Here is a 13,512-nt window from a genome sequence, read left to right as displayed (position 1 = left end):
CTCTGCTGAGAGAATTAAAGAGATTTGCTCAGTTGGATTTTTTAGACAGGTGTTTTCTTTTTTTATGTATATATATATATATATATACTCTCTGACCTGTGTGTGATCTCTGTGGCTCTTCTCATCCCTGTTCTTACTGTTTTAGGTATACGTGGCCCTCTTCCAAACTCATCATAAATGTGGTAAACTTCCCCATTCTTTCAAAAGTCAGCAACTGCCACAAGCAAATTGTTCCATTAAACATGTAAACTCAGTTTACAAATAGTGATCGTGAGTGACAGGTTGATGTCAGGTATTGGGTGCGTCTGAATCAGGTGTGACATTCCACATACCGCGGCGAGGGCACCTCACCAGTGTCACAGTTCAGATGAATTAGCAGGTATATTCTCTTTGTCTAGGAGTGTATTTATGTCTGTAAACAATGAATAAGCAGAATGGGGAACTCACCTTTGGTTCAAGTCCAGCTATAACTGCTTAAAATATCCATTAAAGAATTTTTTTTTTTTTTTTTCCTGATGATAGAATCAAAGGTCATGATAAATCAAGACGTTGTTATCGACGACAACAACAACAAAAAAAGCTCTCACAATACAGCCAAACATTTTTTGATCATGGTGAGGACATCTTCTATTTGATAAACTATATTAGAAATCTTTTTGAACAACATTATAAATAGTTCTTGCAATTTTATGTTTTTCTATCATTGATAATTGTTGAGTTATTTAAATGGTACATTCAAATATAAAAATTAAAACATTGAGAAGTTGTCAGGACCTTTAAATATTGTCACCTGTCGATTTTTGATGACTCGTTTCTTAAAATGTGTCATATAGACAAACTATACACACACAATGGTTTCACTATAATTGTGAGTATATTTCATTCATGCCACTGTTTTTTATGAGTTTTCATCTACAGGCTTATAATGAACAAGAACCCACTTGAATTTAAACCTCACACAAACCTGTTGATGTTATTACATTTAAAAGCAAAACATTGAATTGATGAATAGCCTTTTAGATACTTAGAACCACTTCAAACATATACAGAATTCATTTTGAACTTAGACTCCAAACCTCACACCCACACTCCGTACAGTTACGGGGGCAGGTGAGCATCTCTAAACCTTTAACTCGCGTGAATGCGCTTGTGATTGATAGGTCTAGACTCTAAGCCCCGCCCCCGTGGGCCGTCCCTGCCGAGCGATTATATTAACGCCAGCCGGTGCAGTCCGTTCTCCCATGAGGACTTTTTAACAGATAGGAAGTGATAACTCTTGTTTCTTTAATAGACTTTGACATCGACAAAGACTGAGCACTAGCTTCTTTGAGCTACTCAATAAAGTGACAGAGGCGCCTTACAATGAAGCTGGAGGTTTTCTCAGCGAGTCGTCTTGTGGACAAGCCGCTGGACCTGTGCAGTGACATGGATGTGAACGTGTCTTCACCGCTGTCCACGGAGGAGGAATTGGGCTCGGATGGAGACTGTTCAGCCAACAGCCCAGGACCAAGTGCCCCCGTTTCGGACGGGAAGGCGAAACCATACACGCGTAGACCCAAACCCCCATACTCCTACATCGCGCTCATTGCTATGGCCATACGCGATTCCAACACCGGCCGCCTCACACTTGCAGAAATAAACGAGTACTTAATGAAAAAATTCCCGTTCTTTCGGGGCAGCTACACGGGGTGGCGCAACTCCGTGCGGCATAACTTGTCATTAAACGACTGCTTTTTAAAAGTGCTGCGAGACCCCTCGCGTCCGTGGGGAAAAGACAACTACTGGATGTTGAACCCACACAGTGAATACACTTTCGCAGACGGCGTTTTCCGCCGCAGGAGGAAGCGCATCAGCAAGAAGACCCTGAGCACTTCGGAATCTCAAGAGCGCGATGACAACCGGCTCCCAGCGCGCGACGAAACCTCCAAGTTCTCCAGTTCCTTCGCCATAGACAGCATCCTCAGTAAACCGTTCACGCGGAGGGAGCAGAGCACAGAGGACACGTGTTTTGGTACCAGGCTAATGCTGTCAGCGGCTCCGCACTTTCTGCCGGTCGTCATGGGCTATCCGCCGCAGACCGGATTCCAGGTCAGTTCTGAGGGGTCGAGCGCCTTTCCGATCTACAGGTGTAACACGGAACACATTACTAACATCAGTCGAATGCCGGACATACCGAATTCCCTTCCGGGGTTGGCACACTCCCACACTACTGTACGAGAGACTGGATATCACCCATTCAGAATAGAGTCTCTTCTGTCATGAGATGAGAAGTGAACAAGCCTGTTGATCTGCAGACATCCGCACGCTTAAACGCAATGTCTTTGGTGTTTGACACACCAGTCATGTGCACTTTCCTCTGTTTTAGGTGGTGTGTTTTAGGCCTATGTGTGTTTTCGTGATTTAAATTACTGCAGTGCTGCATGTCTGTTGTTCAGATGTCTTCTTAGATGAATCATTGTCGCGCCAGTGCAGTGTTTACTGATTCCATTTCCATTTCTTGTAAACGATGGCATAACCATGCCAGTAATTATGGACAGAAATATGTATTTAAATGTAGTCTACTTCTTTGAAAGATTGTTTTGGGTTACACTTGTACGGTGTTTTATGTCTGTGTAAATATGATGGTTTATTTAGAGCTGTGCTCAGTTGGACAACATATGCAGTTGTACTTTCGTTAATAAAAGAAAATATGAAAGATAATCAAATTTTTATTCATTATTCATTCTTAGTCCTACTTTGAGTGGCACTTATTAGGCCACGAGGTCCTGTTTTCATCACTAACATGTTTTTTTTTTTTTTTTTTTTTTTACAATTAATCATTTCTAATTTAGAATTTTACTGAAATCTGTGCGACCAAAAATGAAAAATGAAAATTTTGATAGATGTACAATTTCTAAGCATTAAACAGTGACGAAATACATAATCACGACAAATATTGGCTAACAGAGAGAAGAAATCAGGGTCGCTTGAGATGGTAACCATGGCAACCATCTGTCCAATAGCCTATTAGACAACACATAAACTAATTATTGTAATTAGACATCACTTTATGACTTACATACATATAAATTAATTATTATCATTAGACATCACTTTATGACTTACATACATAGAAACTGATTATTATTATTAGACATCACTTTATTACTTTATGAAAAATTATTTACTGATTCACATAATCACAAAAATTTTTATTTAACCAGTCTTGGAGATAGAAGCCCTATACAAATGAGTAGTTGACCCCTTGGTTAATTCGCACACTGACAAAATTTAGCCTACAAACCTTCCTCATAACGTAAAATCACTGACCAATAGACAGTTCCCAAAACAGTTTCTCTTCATATTATTGCATAAAATGTAACACGTCTTCAAGCACGAGTCACTGAAGCTGCACCAACGCATGCACAAATATAAGTTCAATGTTGTCAAAGTCGGAATTAATGGAGACGACACTTCTTGGCAAACAAGTCAACTCAGTCTAATGAAGCAGTCAAGTTTATATATATATATATATATATATATATATATATATATATATATATATATATATATATATATATATATATATACAGTGTCAAGTTTATCTTCTATTTCTAGATTTAATTTCAATTTAAGCCTAAACCAATAGCTTATATACCTTATGTTTATCAGTAATTTATATCCTTTATATAATTTATATAATACATTAATATCTAATATAGGCCTAACTATTTTACTATTTTATATAATAATAAATATATATATATATATATATATATATATATATATATATATATATATATATATATATATATATATAGCCTATATATATATATATATATATATATATATATATATATATATATATATATATATATATATATATATATATATATATATATATATATATAGCCTATATATATATATATATATATATATATATATATATATATATATATATATATATATATATATATATTTTTTTTTTTTTAATTAGGCTATAAATTTGATAAAACTTACCTTTAGCAAATGGAAATGCGTCCCTGTGCAGAATGAGCTCGACGTCCTGGATCATTACAGCTGGTCGGGTAGGCATATCTACTGTGTTTGCAGACGAATTGACTTCCGTTTGAAATCACACAAATACAAAAGTGCTTAAGCCATGTTCGGTTAAACGCAATCTCACACCTCGCTGAAGCCCATGACAAAAGGACAACCACTAGAACAGTAAGACGTGAATATAAAACAGCTATATAACGAAATCTGAACCGTTTTTACATTTCTTATTAAATCCACATTTTATTTAGTAAATTGTGGGTATTTTTATCACGACATTTTTCATTATTTATTTATGTTGCTTGTCTCAAACATGAAAATATGTAGCGCTGTCCGCGGTACTGAAGCAGGGCCATCGTTTCCTTTTCAATTTTAGTCTTTAGTCACGCCATCTCCTCGAGTTGACAGCCCTGTAATTTTCAGGTCAGGGAACGGGCCTGATTAAGAGCAAACCAACTTTCCTTGGAGTTGTCTTGCTTCACTTATATCACTTTTTATGAAAGCTACTCCCCAGTGAATAAATGAATGAATTATTTAATTAAGCCTACTTAATTAATGAATAAAGGGAATGTTCTGTTGTATAAAGCGCTAAAGCAAATCCACAATCGGCATGAATAAAAACTGATAAAAGTGGAGAGGATGGTCGCGCTCTATTGCAACTATAATATTATAAAGTTAAGGAATGCTCACAATTTTATGTACTTTTTGTCGTTATGGCTTGTAAAAAAAACAGCAAGTAATGCGTTGTCTGGCTGTCAACTTTTAAATGCTTACTTTTTTTTAAATGCTTGCCATTTAAGAGCGATGCTGCAACCTGCAGGTGAACTCGCGGAATGACACACCTGTCTATGTTAAAAACCGTTAGCTGAGATTTCAAGTCCACCAGGATCACTTCAGCTGCAAATAAGCGCTCATTCGTGGTTTATAAATATACAGGCTTACTTGGAAACCACGGTAAATAAACATACAGACCAATGGAGGGGTTATCTACAGAGATGAATTCAAGAATAAAAGAGCATGTTTAAACCAAATGAATTACACATTTCAATATATGAAACGAAATATGCAAAATACATTACAATGTAACCTATTTATACCAAGTAAAATACATTCCTTCCGATATCACTCATTTCAGTGCAAACACTGACATCGAAACCAAATGACAGCACAAATGCTTTCAAACAAGAATTTTGTTTAGGCTAAAACCTAAAAACAGCAAGCATCAAATAAACTTACTAATCTTACAAATCTCGTGGATTGAATTTTTGAGTGTGTAAAGCTAATGGGTTAAATAATATGCTTCTTCTATCTTACCATTCTTAAACAGAGCAATATGAGAACTGAAGGCATAGGCTAACTGTGACATAATAATTACAAAATAAAACATCAACGGATAAATCATTTTCCACTGTTTAATCTCTTATAATTAGTCAGTTAATTATTATCACTGACCTATATTTCAAAATATTTTTAATTGTTAGCGCCCTCTTCCTCTAATAATTTAAAGTAGGCCTGTACATTTTACCCCCAAATATTTCTGTAGATTGTGGCTGTGTCAGGTGCAAGTTTACTTTCTGATTTTTCTGATAGACTATTTCAGATCAGGCATAAAATGGTCTCGGAACAAGGTTTGACTGGAGCCTATGATGCGTATAGTTTGACAGTGAATAAGTCATGAATCTTGTTTACAGTGCCTCGATTAGGTCTGTAATGAAAATAGATCAGTGCGTGTATGTGCTTCTATTTCTTGCGCACACAGACTCAAAGCGATGGCCTGTGTTCAAAGTCTCGTGCGCAGCTCGGTTTCCTCTCGAGCGGCTGCGGGTATCCGGGACTCGGCGGGGGTCAGGCGCTCAGCGGGCGGGGGAAACCCGGAGAAATACTGCTTAAATAGCGCGGGAACATGTTTTTATCCACATCCTCACGGTAAGATAAAACTATGGGATTGTTGATTCGCTTTGTTTCAAAAGAACACTTAAAAGAGTTGGGTGATTAAAAAGGGAGGGGAAAAAAAGAGCGCGAGAGATAACATATCCCGTGGCATTTATGAAAAAAGCCAGGAGCCTTAATGCTCTATTTGTTGTCTATAAATATAATGCTATTTATAATACCATAAATAATAACACAATAAACCGTAAACAAATAATATGAATCAATAAATAACAATATGCATTAAAAATATAAAAATATAAAAATGCAGAGGTGGATCTCACAATTTGATAAAAAAATATTCTGCTGGTCGCAACTTCAAAGTCAGTCAGTAAAATAACTATATACAATAATATATTATTATTATTATTGCCAGAACAGTAGAAAGACCACCATACACTGGATTTTTTTAGTGAATTCTCTTCTGCTCACCATGCCTGCATTTATTTGTTCCAAAAACAGTAATATTGTGAAATAATTTTAATATTTAAAATTAGGTCTACTGCTTTCTATTTTAATATATTTTAAAATTAAATGTAATCCCTGTGGTTTCAAAGCTGAATTTTAGGATTATTACATCAGTCTTCACGTGATCCTTCAGAAATCATTCTAATATTCTGATTTGCTGCTCAAAAATCTTTTATTATTATTAGTATTATTATTATTGCGTTGAAACTTGTTTCAGGTTTTTTAGATGAATAGAAATTTCAGAACAACAGCATTTATCTGAAATATAAATATTTTGTAACATTACAAATGTCTTTATCGTCACTTTGATGCACTTTGCTATCTAAAAAATATTAATTTCTATAATTTAATATTAAATATATTATTTAAATATAGGGACTCCAAGCTTTTGAATGGTATAGTGTATAATGTTACAAAAGCTTTTTTTTTTTCAGATGAATGCTGATATTTAGATTTTTGCATTCATCAAAGAACCCCGAGTAAAATATACTCAACTATTTTAATACTGATAATAATAATAAATGTTTCTTGAACAGCAAATCAGCATATTAAAATGATTTCTGAAGGATCATCTGAAGACTGGAGTAATGATGCTGAAAATTTTGCATTGTTATTCTTAGGAATTAATTAAATTTTTAAACAATATTCATATAAAATCAGTTATTTTAAAGAATAAAAATATTTCACAATATTGATGCTTTTGCTGTAATAATAATAATAAAAAACGCAGTATTGGTGAGCAGAAGATAATTATTTAAAAAACATTAAATTCTTAGAGTGCGCAAACTTTTGACTGTTGTGTGTAGCTATGTGTGTGTGTGTGTGTGTGGTGGTCTGTCTACTGTAAACAATGCAATTTTCTTTTGTCTGTTTTAATACAAATGTTCCTTTCAACTTTAACATTTAAAACAAAAGCATTAACAGACGAATCATCCGCATAACAATTATGTTTTAAAAAGTAGGCCTACCTTAATCTTTCAAAATGTAGCAGCCTAACCAATAAGGAAATATGCCTTAGATGCGTTTACGTTTATATAAATAAATTCATATTTAGGCTATACTGGTCTAAGACTGCTGTGACCCTTCTCTGCTTGCGGAAGCTGTCGACGTCCAAATGGCTAATTGGTTTTTTCTTTTGTTAATGAGCGCCGGACTCAAGGGATGTGCTGTAGCCCCGGGCCTGTAAGCTGATCCCGGAGCGCTGTGTGTGGTATCCAGACCTCTCGACAGAGACAGCCTGCTTCCACTCGAGCCGGAGTCAGTCCTCTCTCTCTCCCTTGTCCATGTCTGTCTCTCGCTGATCACTGTCTGCCCCATTTGATGGTATGGTTTATTTATTTAAGTCCTGCTGGCTTTATTAGGGCCTCTCACGCTCATTGAGTTCTTGCTCGTATTGACAGCCCTCCAAGTCCATTAGATGAACCCATCCAATAAGAATTCGAGTTGCAAATGCGAGTTTCACAAAGTAAGCTCTAGGATTAGCCTTCAGCTCTCTCGATAAGCTAAGCTAATCTTTTATTAAAAATCATAATTCTATTAAACCCAACTTAATTCTCATAAAGCGTGCAACTCTGACCGACTCATGCAGGCGAAATGGTCAAAGCACAGCCTATTCTATAAACAAGCCAAAAGAATAAGCGAGCTTAAGCCAGAAAGATGATGATAATGATGAGAGACGCGATGTTTGTGGTCGCACAGTGATATACTGAGGGTCAGTTGATTTTGGTGGACAGTGCGTGAGGCTCTGGAGAGAGAGAGAGAGAGAGAGAGAAAGAGTTGAGTTTGTAGGGGTCTAGGGGTTTGAGGGGGTGGGTGAGACGGGAAAGGAGGAGCAATTAGAGGAGAGAAAGCCGGGGAGAGTTATTGAGTGATTGGCTGTCGAGTTTTGTTTAGTTGAGGCGCTGCACGAACTCAGTCTTTCCACTTCTTCCTCAAAAACGGACTACAGCCGCCAGGATCAGAACGGAGCTCGTGGCAGAAAAAGAACCGTTTCTAAAAGTTAATAAGGACCACGATTACGCACCTTACTTGGATATTTTCCCTAACATAAAAACAGGATTTTGATCACAACATTAAAGCCAGAAAAAGAAGACCGTTTAGTCTACATATAGATGCCTTGTTAAATTAGCATAAGCGTGGCATTTATTCTCGGAAACTGAGTTTTGTTGAACCTCGTTATTGGTCATCGAACAGGCAAGTTCTAGCTTTGTTGCATTGCTTAATCTTTTTCCTCTGTCAACGTCAACGTTTGTGAGCCAGCTGTGTTCGTACGTCAGCGCGGGACAGATGACGACTGAGAGCTCCCACGGGCCACTGCGCCCGACGCCCCCGATGAGGACCAGTCCAGAGTCCAGCGCGCTGCATTCAGGACCGATGAATACTACAGGCAGCCTGGAGGACCATGGCACAGTGTCCAAGAATAAAAAGACTACCTCAGGACTGCGACGCCCGGAGAAACCGCCCTACTCTTACATCGCACTCATTGTGATGGCAATTCAGAGCGCACCGACAAAGCGACTCACACTTAGTGAGATTTACCAGTTCTTACAAACACGCTTCCCTTTTTTCCGAGGCTCTTACCAGGGCTGGAAAAACTCTGTTCGGCACAACTTGTCTCTGAACGAGTGCTTCATTAAACTACCAAAAGGTCTTGGGCGGCCGGGAAAAGGACATTACTGGACCATAGACCCCACCAGTGAGTTTATGTTCGAGGAAGGGTCATTTCGGCGAAGACCACGAGGATTTAGGAGAAAATGTCAGGCCATGAAACCCATGTACAGAATGATGAACGGCCTCGGGTTCGGTTCCGCCATTTTACCTCAGAGCTTTGATTACCAACCTCCCACCGGCGCACTTGCGTGCCACGGCACTGGCTATAACCTGGACCTGTCTGGTAATGGTTATGAGTCAATAAACAGCGGGCACCACGGTCACATGTCTCCCAGCTCGAGACATGGTTATATGGCTAGCTGTCCAGTGCCTGGGAACGGAGACTATGGCGCGGAGAGCAACACCAGCCCAGTCCCGCCTTCTCCTGCCATAGCGGGCGCACTCGAGGGTCACGCGCCGTATTCAGAGGGACCAGCATTATGGGCTTCTTCTTCAAATTCTCCATACCTAAAACAGCCTACTACAGTCTCGACCAATTCTCCGTCCACGGGGCAGCATCCAGGCATATTCACCTACTCCCTGGAACAGGGTTACATACAGCAAAGTGCGAGAGACAACACAGACATGTCAGGTAAAAACAAATAAAGTAGCCTATAATCTCTGAAACATTTAGATGACATGTGCTGTTTACTTTGAAATAACGTGTTAAACCCATTTAAGTTGTAAAATTTAGGCCTAATGGGCTACATTATTTTATAACAAAAATCTAATGAAATCTAAAAAAACTAAATCGAAATTCCAAAGCATCTCTCAGAATGTCAAATTTGCAACACGTTAGGCTTAAGATGACTTTTAACTATGTTTTGAATTGATAGCTGTTAAATTCACCTTATAGCTATGTGAGTATGACTCAAAAGCGTTGACATCTTTTGCAATTGAAAGATTTTTTTAGGCCTACGTTCGACCACGTTTTTTTGTTTTTGTTTTGTTCGAACAGTTTGGGTAGGAAACAGAAAAATGCATTTGTAATATAGTATTAGGCCCATACTAATAACAATAAAAATACCAATAGCTTACTAATAATTATTATTATTACCAGACGTTAAGAGTCATTCCACTTTTATCTAAACGTAAAGATAAAAACTATATTTTATTATAGTAGCTATATCTAAACTATATTTAAATAAATACAAAAATATGTGAAGGTCATGCAATAAGGCAATTTAAAAATAGTGCATGTAATTTTAATACATTACAATTTTAACATTTATACATTTTATTGAATAATACTGAAAAACAATTTGGATATTTAAAAATACAATGGTAAAAGAAATGTGTTTTGTTACACAATATTTAGGCCTACACATTTAAAGGAAGCGATATTTTAGGCTCCTCTCAAATCTGGGGGAAAAAGCTTGTATATGGGGTTATAGCCTACCCATGTATGAGCTGATAAATAAATAGTGAAAAGAAAAAAAACAACAACATGATTTTATGCATTGTTCTTGATGTGTGTATTTATCTGTCCTCAGTGGGTATATCGCGCTATCCGACGCATTCTTCCCCAGTCGGAGAACGGAAGGACTTCATGTTGAATTTTAACGGAATTACCTCCTTCCACCCGTCTGCTGGTGGATATTATCATCACCATCATCATCACCATCACCACCATCAGAGTATGCACCAAGACGTCAAACCTTGCGTGATGTAGTCCGCTTGTTGCGGAACAAGTTGCACAAAGATAAGCACTTGGATAGCTGTGAGGTAAAGACAATGAAGGATTAATAATTGTACACTCACAAGATGCTTGGCAATGTGTGTGTGCGTGTATTATTATTATTTTTTTTTTTTTTTTTTGAAAACCAGCGAAAAAGCCCCTGGCGACTTGATTTGACCTCACCGCAAGAAGCGCATATGAAACAGTTAAACTCATGAAGTCATGGACTTGCCACTTTATGCCTTGTGGTTACATTTCAATAGAGTTTGAATTAAACACATATAAGTATATTTCACTTAATCTGTACAGTGCAATGTGATGTTAGCAATAAAACATTTCAAAGGAAAGTGTGTTTTTGCCTGACCGATAGCCTATGCCAAGACCATCTATCTATCTATCTATCTATCTATCTATCTATCTATCTATCTATCTATCTATCTATCTATCTATCTATCTATCGTTTGATTCAAAAGTCCAAATGTGTGTTTTTTCCCCATCAGTGTTTTTTTTTATGTTGATTAAAAACACCTATAGTTTAAAACCCTCCAACATCAGAATAATTGTTGTCAATTCTGCATCCAAAACTTAAATTCTTGCATCATATTTTTGTAATAGCGGTTGTGCAAACAAGCGAACATACAATAAGTCAGTATTATAATGAAGGTATATAACCTATTTTTAATCGAGGTTTAAAGATATTTCTTAGATATTCAGTTTGCGCCAAGTTGTTTTTAGTAAGTTGTAAATCACACTAATAATAGCCTACTACTACTTTTATTATTATGTTTATAATAATATTTTTTTAAGTCCTATATTTTACAGTTTCATTAATTGTTACGTGTTTCAAAATGTCATAAAAACCATATAATACCCCAGTCCTTTTAATGACAGGTTTCATAGTGACAACATGCTCTCGGTCAAAAAGTCAGTTTATCTTTTAGAAATGTTCAATGGCAAATTTTATTGCCGTAGAGTTATGCCCATAAAGAAAATTGACATTTAAAAATATAATAATAATTAAAGCTGCAAGCAGCGATGAACGGGCCCTCGCACCCGGGCTCACCGGCAGCGAGTGGCTTTAGTTAATAGGTGAACGGTGAGAAATATGCGTTTAAACTCATAAATATAAGTAGAATATATCAATGTTTATTCCATATATGTGCCAATCTTCCTGTTGCCAGCAGGTGGCGCTATCATTATAATGGAATATTGGCCTTCAGATGTGTTCAGGGCAGGACTTTTATCGAACATCTGAGGTTTGGGGAGGATTGGACATTTTATGCCTGAGTTACAACAACATCCTATTTCATGGCGAAACAATGAAATTTGTCAGGCCGCCATGAACACGCCCTTTAACGAAACCTCAAGATCTTCGCAATTTAAGATCGCAAAAGGCTTTAGATTACACTGACCAAGTTTGGTGTTGATCTGAATAAATATCTAGGAGGAGTTCGTTAAAGTACAACCCCTGAAAATGGCCAAAACAACACTAATTTTGCAGAGAATATTCCAAATAACTGACTTCCTGTTGGGATTCGGACTTCGTACCAAGAGACTTTTTCGTAGATATTGGTGTGTTACATATGTGTACCGATTTTTGTACATGTACGTGAAACATAGCTCAAGGCGCACTCCGTTTAAAGTGTATACGCACTCCGTTGAAAGTGTATAGGTGGCGCTATTGAGCCATTTTGCCACACTCGATGGAATATTGGCCTTCAGATCTGTCCAGGCCAGGACCCTTATCACACAAGTGAAGTTTGGGCAAGATCGGACATTTTATGCCTGAGTTATAACATCTTTTATTCCCATGGCGAGACATTGAACTTCATCACGGCGCCATGGACACACCTTTTAACAAAAACTCAAGATCTTCACAACTAAACATCACACAGGTCTTTAGATTAGACTGACCACAAAAAAGACATTGATGTCATAAAATTTCTAGGAGTAGTTTGTCGCAGTGTAAAATATGTAACTTCCTGTTGCCAATAGGTGGCGCTATGACTATAACTGAATATTGGCATGTAGATCTGTTCAGGTCAAGAGTCTTATCCAACATGTGAAGTTTGGGGCAGATTGGACATTGTATGTCTGAGTTACAGCAACTTCCTTTTTCATGGCGAAACATCGAAATTTGTCAGGCCGCCATGGACCCGCCCTTTAACGCAACCTCAAGTCCTTCGCAATTTATTATCGCAAAGGGCTTTAGATTACACTGACCAAGTTTGGTGTTGATCTGAATAAATCTCTAGGAGGAGTTCGTTAAAGTACAACCCCTGAAAATGGCAAAAACAACAGCAATTTTGAAGGGAAAATTCAAAATAACCGACTTCCTGTTGGGATCCGGATTTCGTACCAAGAGACTTTTTTGTAGGTATTGGAGTGTTACATGTGTGTACCAATTTTTGTACATGTACGTGAAACATAGCTCGAGGCGCACTCCGTTGAAAGTGTATAGGTGGCGCTATAGAGCCATTCTGCCACACCCGGTGGAATATTGGCCTGAAGATCTGTTCAGGCCAGGACTCTTATCACACATGTGAAGTTTGGGGAAGATCGGACATCTTATGCCTGAGTTATAACATCTTTTATTCGCATGGCGAGACATCGAACTTCGTCGCGGCGCCATGAACAAGCCTTTTAACGAAAACTCAAGATCTTCACAACTGAACATCGCACAGGCCTTTAGATTAGACTGACCACAAAAAAGACATTGATGTCATAAAATTTCTAGGAGTAGTTCGTCGCAG

At 37.5% G+C, this 13,512-nt stretch overlaps 2 protein-coding genes and 1 long non-coding RNA gene across 3 annotated transcripts in view; 2 read left to right on the top strand and 1 right to left on the bottom strand.

Moving 5' to 3' along the window:
- Window positions 1-494, bottom strand: part of LOC127983620 (uncharacterized) — a 980-nt gene extending 486 nt beyond the window's left edge. The window contains exons 1-2 of the long non-coding RNA XR_008160465.1: window positions 97-494; window positions 1-2 (exon numbers count right to left, since the gene is read on the bottom strand). The exon at window positions 1-2 is cut by the window's left edge and continues 54 nt beyond it. This is a non-coding gene — a long non-coding RNA (uncharacterized LOC127983620). The remainder of the gene's footprint in view (window positions 3-96) is intronic.
- Window positions 495-1,231: 737 nt separating this feature from the next.
- Window positions 1,232-2,699, top strand: foxq1b (forkhead box Q1b). Its single transcript, XM_052585818.1, has one exon. It carries the CDS (start codon window positions 1,363-1,365, stop codon window positions 2,260-2,262), a length of 900 nt encoding a protein of 299 aa, XP_052441778.1. The 5' UTR covers window positions 1,232-1,362; the 3' UTR covers window positions 2,263-2,699.
- A 5,571-nt stretch (window positions 2,700-8,270) lies between these two features.
- LOC127983567 (forkhead box protein F2) lies at window positions 8,271-11,106 on the top strand. The gene is made up of 2 exons (XM_052585755.1): window positions 8,271-9,673; window positions 10,575-11,106. Exons 1-2 carry the CDS (start codon window positions 8,719-8,721, stop codon window positions 10,751-10,753), a joined length of 1,134 nt encoding a protein of 377 aa, XP_052441715.1. The 5' UTR covers window positions 8,271-8,718; the 3' UTR covers window positions 10,754-11,106.
- The last annotated feature ends 2,406 nt before the right edge of the window (window positions 11,107-13,512 follow it).

Source organism: Carassius gibelio, chromosome B20 (genome assembly GCF_023724105.1).
Source record: "Carassius gibelio isolate Cgi1373 ecotype wild population from Czech Republic chromosome B20, carGib1.2-hapl.c, whole genome shotgun sequence".
Lineage (NCBI taxonomy): Eukaryota > Metazoa > Chordata > Actinopteri > Cypriniformes > Cyprinidae > Carassius > Carassius gibelio.
Note: the sequence above shows the minus strand (reverse complement) of the source record. Positions and strands in the feature narration are given on the sequence as shown.